General features: G+C 35.7%; 1 protein-coding gene across 6 annotated transcripts in view; it reads left to right on the top strand.

Moving 5' to 3' along the window:
• LOC125041169 (ubiquitin carboxyl-terminal hydrolase CYLD-like) overlaps positions 1-7500 on the top strand; it is a 25768-nt gene that overhangs the window by 5277 nt on the left and 12991 nt on the right. For 4 of the 6 annotated variants that reach the window (XM_047635986.1, XM_047635984.1, XM_047635983.1 and 1 more), the window contains exons 3-10: positions 550-616; positions 1230-1372; positions 1556-1750; positions 2106-2291; positions 3666-3873; positions 4537-4669; positions 4941-5016; positions 5466-5619. In XM_047635986.1, the coding sequence (XP_047491942.1) occupies positions 574-616; positions 1230-1372; positions 1556-1750; positions 2106-2291; positions 3666-3873; positions 4537-4669; positions 4941-5016; positions 5466-5619 (1138 nt within the window). In that variant the 5' untranslated portion in view covers positions 550-573. The remainder of the gene's footprint in view (positions 1-549; positions 617-1229; positions 1373-1555; positions 1751-2105; positions 2292-3665; positions 3874-4536; positions 4670-4940; positions 5017-5465; positions 5620-7500) is intronic. The other 2 variants (XM_047635987.1, XM_047635988.1) reach the window with 2 other exon arrangements.

The following is a 7500-nucleotide window of genomic DNA, read 5'->3' as shown; positions in this document are numbered from 1 at the left end:
TTTTTACACATAGATGGCTCCACAAGTACTAAGTCACCAATAAGCCAATTACAAGTACTACCTGTCTCACGTTGATTTTTAAGAATATTTTCTGATATCTAATATCTCTGTTAGTAATGTCAGAAACGCTATAATAATTATAATGTCTACAATGAAAATAACAGCGTCAATATTGATAGCAATAAAAAAAAAAAAATTCTTGTAAGCTCAAGGAAAGATGAAATCAGGTGAAGTCATAATGTCTACTAATTGACTCCTGAATGGCTAAGCACATGCAGAGCCAATTATTTGCAGACATTTCACAAAACAATACTACAGTAAACACAATATTTTCCTGAAAGCTTTGGGTTTATAGTGACAACACTTGAGGAAGAAAGAGATTTGATTGTTGCATGCGAGAGATATTAACATCTGACCACCCTCTCATCGGCTGGGTTTCAACACCAAAAATAAAAAGAATCAAGTACCCTGCTATGTTTCACCCTTTTCCTCCCTCTGTATCCCCTTTTTTTTTTTTATTATACCGAATGTGTCTTACCTCACTTTCAGACTTATGTAGGACAGCAAGAAACAATGGAAAGTGGGCGTCGCAAAGCACATCCCAGCGGAGGCAAAGGTTGGTGTGTGTGTGTCATTTCTGTTCTCTTGTTCTTCTTCTTCTCAGATTTCATTTCAATTTTTTTCCATCCTTTTGCCTTTCTTGGCAGACCTTTTTATCTATGAAGTTTTTTTTGCTTTGATATACCAGTTAGTCTGTATGTCTGGGGCAGATGCTTAATTTTTGGGTGATGTTTCCATGTTGTGACTGTATATCACATGGTCTTTGTGGTCTGTAATTTGATGTTGCTATCATTGTAAATTTCACTTTATGAGTTAGAGCAATTCATAATGATCATGATTTATGCTTCAGTGATACTTGAATTGAAGACTGCTCATTGTACAGATTTTTATAATGAAGCAGAAAGAAAAAAAAAGAGGAAATTACAATTTTATTGTTTACTGGACTATATTTTTTTGGTATTGAATGGGTTTTAGGTGTATATTTGCAATGTCAAGGAAATTTGGAGGAGTTGAATATCTTAGCATCTTTAACCCAACCAATACAAGGCAGTGATTTGAAATGAAATATTTTTTTAAAACTAATTATTTGCAAATAGATAGAAAGAAAATTGCTTGATCACTGGAGCTGGATCATGCATTTCTTACATAGTGCATGATAACTATCGCAGGTTTAAGTGAGGAGTGTGGAGTTAGTGTTGGAGACCGTGTCGTGTGGTTAACTGAGGAGTATCCTGAGCTGGGTTGGGTGCGCTGGACAGGGAAACAACCAGGCTTAGATGGCAGCCCGGGTTGGATGGTTGGAGTGGAGTTTGTGAGTCTATGCTTCTGTTTTGGTGGCTAAGTATCTTATAGTTTAGCCAAGTTGTTTGATAATGTGATTCCTATATACTGAAGTAACCATAGCATGTACCAGTGAGGTGAAAGACCTGGGCACTGTACTGTGTGAGGGAATGTGTCGTCTGGTGGAAGTAGACAGAACACAATCCTTTTCCAGGACCATCCAGTAGGTAACGACAACCACAGAGTCAATGGCCGTCAGCTCTTTGATGCCAAAATGAACCATGCATCTTTATTGCCTGTCACAAGTCTAATGAAGGCTGAAGATTTTCTAGGTTCTGAAGCCCTTAACGTGGAACACCACAGTGGACGTAACTCTAGTGGGAAAAGACCTGCTCACCTCACCTCAAAGGTAGTGTGTGATATCTTTATGTTGTCTAGACATGCATAAAAGCTATCATGTACAGTTTGCACTCCCTCTTCCAACTAAGAATCTTAGAGCATGTTCTGGTGTGGTTTGTACATGAGTAGATTTTGACAGACATTGTAAAATGGAGATGTACACTGTTTTTCTCTCTCTCTCTCTCTCTCTCTCTCTCTCTCTCTCTCTCTCTCTCTCTCTCTCTCTCTCTCTCTCTCTCTCTCTCTCTCTCTCTCTCTGTCTTTTATCTCTTTCTCTCTTACTCTTTTATCTCTCATTCTCTCTTCCTCTCTTTCTCTTTTCCTCTCTGTACACTTTGTAGTATAACATGAACATCCTTTGACAGGGAGATAATCAGTTGGGAAGTGACATCTCCAGCATGACACCATTCCACCTCCTGGCCTACGAGCAACTCTCTGCATCCGGCCAGCGCAACTCTGACCCGCCACCACCTTACTCTGAGAAGGAAGACTGGGAAATCCTGCCGCACATGACCTATTCTGTGCAGAAAAATATGTTATCCAGCAATAAGGTTGGTTTTGTCCAAGTGTTAATGTATAGATTTGGTGTTAACTTTTTTTTTTACTCTTAGGGTTGTGAAATTTGAATATACATAATTTGTGGGTTTGATGTCAGGAAGGACTAGATTGAGATTTATATACTGTAAACCACTTTTATATATTATTTTTAATGTTTAGTAAAAATAATATTTTGAAATTCATTGAAAAAAACTATTGTTTGTATAGTGGAATATACCATTTGCTAGACACCCGTGCTCATCTAATGCACAGATCGGAATTGACCCCCCCCTCTTTGTTATTCATTTCCTTCTCCCTCTCTTTGTTATTCATCTCCTTTTGTCCCTCTCTTTGTTATTCATTTCCTTCTCCCTCTCTTTTTTATTCATTTCTTTTTATCCCTCTCTTTGTTATTCATCTCCTTCTCCCTCTCTTTGTTATTAATATCCTTCTACCTCTCTTAGTTATTAATTTCCTTCTCCCTCTCTTTGTTATTCATCTCCTTCTCCCTCTCTTTGTTATTCATCTCCTCCTTCTCTTCATTATGCATCTCCTATTGTCCCTCTCTTTGTTATTCATCTCCTTCTCCCTCTCTTTGTTATTCATCTCCTCCTTCTCTTCATTATGCATCTCCTATTGTCCCTCTCTTTGTTATTCATCTCCTTCTCCCTCTCTTTGTTATTCATCTCCTCCTTCTCTTCATTATGCATCTCCTATTGTCCCTCTCTTTGTTATTCATCTCCTTCTCCCTCTCTTTGTTATTCATCTCCTCCTTCTCTTCATTATGCATCTCCTATTGTCCCTCTCTTTGTTATTCATCTCCTTCTCCCTCTCTTTGTTATTCATCTCCTTCTCCCTCTCTTTGTTATTCATCTCCTCCTTCTCTTCATTATGCATCTCCTATTGTCCCTCTCTTTGTTATTCATCTCCTTCTCCCTCTCTTTGTTATTCATCTCCTCCTTCTCTTCATTATGCATCTCCTATTGTCCCTCTCTTTGTTATTCATCTCCTTCTCCCTCTCTTTGTTATTCATCTCCTCCTTCTCTTCATTATGCATCTCCTATTGTCCCTCTCTTTGTTATTCATCTCCTTCTCCCTCTCTTTGTTATTCATCTCCTCCTTCTCTTCATTATGCATCTCCTATTGTCCCTCTCTTTGTTATTCATCTCCTTCTCCCTCTCTTTGTTATTCATCTCCTCCTTCTCTTCAATATGCACCTCCTATTGTCCCTCTCTTTGTTATTCATCTCCTTCTCCCTCTCTTTGTTATTCATCTCCTTCTCCCTCTCTTTGTTATTCATCTCCTTCTCTTTGTTATTCATCTCCTCCTTCTCTTTGTTATTCATTTCCTCCTTCTCTTTGTTATTCATCTCCTTTGGCCCTCACCAGGAAACCCTCCATGACCACAAATCCCGCCAGAGGGACAAGGGCAAGATCCTGAACCGAAACCTAGACAAGAAAAACAACAAGTGGAAGTCTCCTGGCACGGGCACAAGGGCCACTAATGTCAACGCCGACGTGGACCAGAATTCTCCGATTGGGGGCTTCGGCGATAACGACTTCCCTGTGAACCCCCTCTACCATTTGTCACTTCATGGTAAGATCTGGGGATTTTTTTACTTATTCGGGGGATTTTTTTTTTTTTTAATTATTGTTATTATTTTTATGGATATGGAACATTGTTGTTATGATTCTTGTATGATAATGATTCTTGTTACTGTTACTGTTACTGTTACTGTTACTATTACTATTATTGTTATTATTTTTATAATTATTATTATAATTATTATTATTATTATTAATGTTATTATTGTTATTATTGTTATTATTATTATTATAATTATTATTATTATTATTATTATTATAATTATGTTAATATTAATATTAATGACCTCCTGTGACTAAGAAATTTGCATCAAATATTTACAAAAATCAGGTTTCCCCCTCTTTGCTTGTGCCTATAAATACTCTCCAAGGGCAGAGTTTGGAATTATTGAAATTAATTTAGTTTTGATATGCGGACACCTGACAATACAAATAGAATTTTAGAAAAGGATAGATGAGTGTCCAGGTGAACAGATAAGGTTTATCAATACTTAAAATATGAAAATACTCATGTAGATGTGAATGTATAAAAATAGGGAAATTGGCCAAGTATAATTAGTTTATGAAAGGCTTCAGTAAGTAAGAAGCCAAAATGATAAAATATTTGCTTGTAAAGAAGGGACAAAAATATTATTGTTTTTTTCCTTTGCTTCAGGAATTGACCAGTTGGAAGTTGTGTCAGACGGCGATGGAAGTGTGTATGAGACCCCAGAGGGTAGTGTAGAAGGTACGGAAGAGGATCTCGACATTGGGTCGCTGGTAGAGGTCGTCATTAAGGAGGTCCCAAGGCGAGTTTCAACTGTATTGCTTTTGTGTACGGAGTGGCTGATTTTGGAGATAAAGCTGTTGTTTTAGGGACTTCTTTGGAGATATTTTGATTGCTTGATATGATATGATTTTGATATGATATTGTTCATGTCGTAATGAGATAAGACCATAAAAAAAATGATCATGATTGATATTGGTCACTTTAGGACTATATTAATTTATGTAAATGTTTTGTGACTATATGTATGGATCCATTTTTTTTTTAAATATAAATTGTGATACCTTCTGCAGGTTTGGTGTCATACGTTGGATTGGCACTGTGCCAGGAGACAAAAAAGAGGGGCGGAAAGTTGCTGGAGTGGAAATGGTAAGCGTATTTTTAATTTTGCTTATGTTTACCCAAGAACAAGAATAACAAGAGCAAGAACAAAAAAAAGAAAAAAAAGTCACTGAGATGAACATGAACATACTAGCACCATTACATATTAAGTTATTATATTTCATTACTCTATAAGTGAAGTTATTAGTAACATAGTTAGATTAATACTTTCAATTTGGATTGTATTGAAATTCATCCCAGCCCTTATAGTATACACCTTCTGATTGTGGAATGTAGGCTCTTGACGGTCTATATTAATAGTCTTACGGGTTAAAGGAGGATGAATTTTGGACACAGTTTGGCAGTCATGGCATATACATCATATATGCACATGTTTATTAATTTTGTGTATGAATATATATCTGAATTACTGAAGTGGTCAAAATCAAACTAAAATTTTTGCAAGATACAAATTATTTGTTGTTTTTTTGTTGTAGGAAGATGCTGAGGATGGCTTGTCAGATGGAACATTCAGCGGAAAGCGGTATTTCACGTGTGCAGCTGGGAAGGCGTTATTTGTCCCACTGCGCATGTGCCATAGGGACAGCCGCTTCCTGGAGTCCATATCGTCCAATCCAAGAGCCAGTCTTGGTGAGTAGACAAAAGATTTTTTTTTATTTTCTGGAGTCAGGATAGAAAAAGTCAAAAAAAGTTTCTTATGAAATTTTTGGTGATTGTTTTATGGTATTTCAACCTGGAATATCATAGATTAATTAATTTGTTAAAGCAATACTTGTATGAGGTGTTTAAGTTCTTTGTTTTGTTAGTCTTATAATTGAAAAGGTTTTTTTTTTGGTTTTTTTTGCTTGTGATTGACATAGCAATGTTTACAGGCTGTAGATTGTATGAATTTTATCCAAAAGTGAATGTAAGTATGTATTTGAATTATATTGTATCACTGAAATGAGAACTAGAAAGTGAAGTGTTTGGTTCTCCAAGTTTTTTTTTATTTTTTTAATTTATTTTGAACTGGAGCTTTTTTGGAATAGATATTTTTGTACATGTTTACCTAGACAATGGTTAATGAAATATAGTTACTAGCATGACAAATGCTGACTTGGTAAATTGAGTCATACTTTTCTTTAACATCTGTGTAAAGTTACATATACACATAGTCTCTTAATAGCAAAAAAGTCCTACATTTATGCTTGTTTGACTCATTATGTATAAGAATGGCAAGGTTGCAAAAAGTAATTTGGATACAACTATTTTTAAAAATGGCTTTAGATCTTTTTGTTTCTGAAAATATTAAAGGCATGAAAAAAAAAAATTGTGCAAATTAAAATCTTGTCTGTACTGCTTTAACTTTATAATAATATTGCACCATATCAAAACACTTTAGCACAAAGCTGATAAGATCTGGTTTTGTTCCCAATGGTATATTTTAAAAAAATTGTGTAGGAAATGCAGAAAAATTATATGATATATTGCCCTGCCTTCTAAATTATGATGTTATTTAAAAGTGGCATACAACATTTAATGAAATAAGAAGGATTTATGGTCATAGGGTTAGAATTCTTTTATGTGTATTGATTCTGAAGAGAAAAATGTTAACTGTAACAGTTGATATGCTGATGGACTGAAGATCAGCAGGAAATATTACTTTTGTTTTAAGTTCCTTCAGTCCAGTCAGTTTCAGTTACAAAGCAGGTAGTGGGTGTTATGAGACTTCACATGATTTTGAATGCCAGATTACCAATTGCTGTCCTTACCTGGACCTTAATGAGTCTTAACAAATTGAGGAAGTGTTGGTCCTGTCTACAGAGTATTTAATCAGTACTAGGGATCTGGATGCAGGTACTGGCTATGCAGTCAAGTCGATGGATCTCATTTTTGTATGCACTGGTTGAAAACTTCTCAGGAAAGCAATATCCATTGAGTGCTGAACCCTTCAAAACATACTTTGAAGCTGTTGTTTGACTCTTAAATAATCTAAATAATTTGTAGTTGTGGAAGCATATCTGATATCTCCCTTGTTGATACAATTGCAAAGTGAGGATGATTTCTTTTTGTTTACATTTTTTTCACTTGCATGAACTAGCTTCAAGAAATGGCTCATGGGAGTACCAAGTCGGCAAGTAATATCACAGAAAAAATCTTAGATAATGCAGCCTAGTCTTAGAAAGCTTCACAAAGTATGGTTGCTGTATCCAATGGTAAATCAGGCAATATGTCCATTAGAGATCCCTCAATTAGAGGATTAATTATTCCAGATATCTTAGGAAAAGGTCAACTCTCTTTCTCTTTTAAGGTATTGTTGATTTTGGTCAGGGAATTGGGAGATGTTATAAGTAGTGGCTGTATCTTTTTATTACCAAGTCTTTATGCAGTTAATTGTTTATTACAAGAATAACTGTGTCAAACCAGACAACTGTGTGGAACTGGTAGAGAATCAGCTGTGGCTATATTGGCATTTAGTGTTTTTACCTAATGGTGGTCCTGTTCACATGGTAAATTCTGAAAGGAAGAATC

This window comes from Penaeus chinensis, chromosome 30, assembly GCF_019202785.1.
Source record: "Penaeus chinensis breed Huanghai No. 1 chromosome 30, ASM1920278v2, whole genome shotgun sequence".
Classification (NCBI taxonomy): domain Eukaryota; kingdom Metazoa; phylum Arthropoda; class Malacostraca; order Decapoda; family Penaeidae; genus Penaeus; species Penaeus chinensis.
Note: the sequence above shows the minus strand (reverse complement) of the source record. Positions and strands in the feature narration are given on the sequence as shown.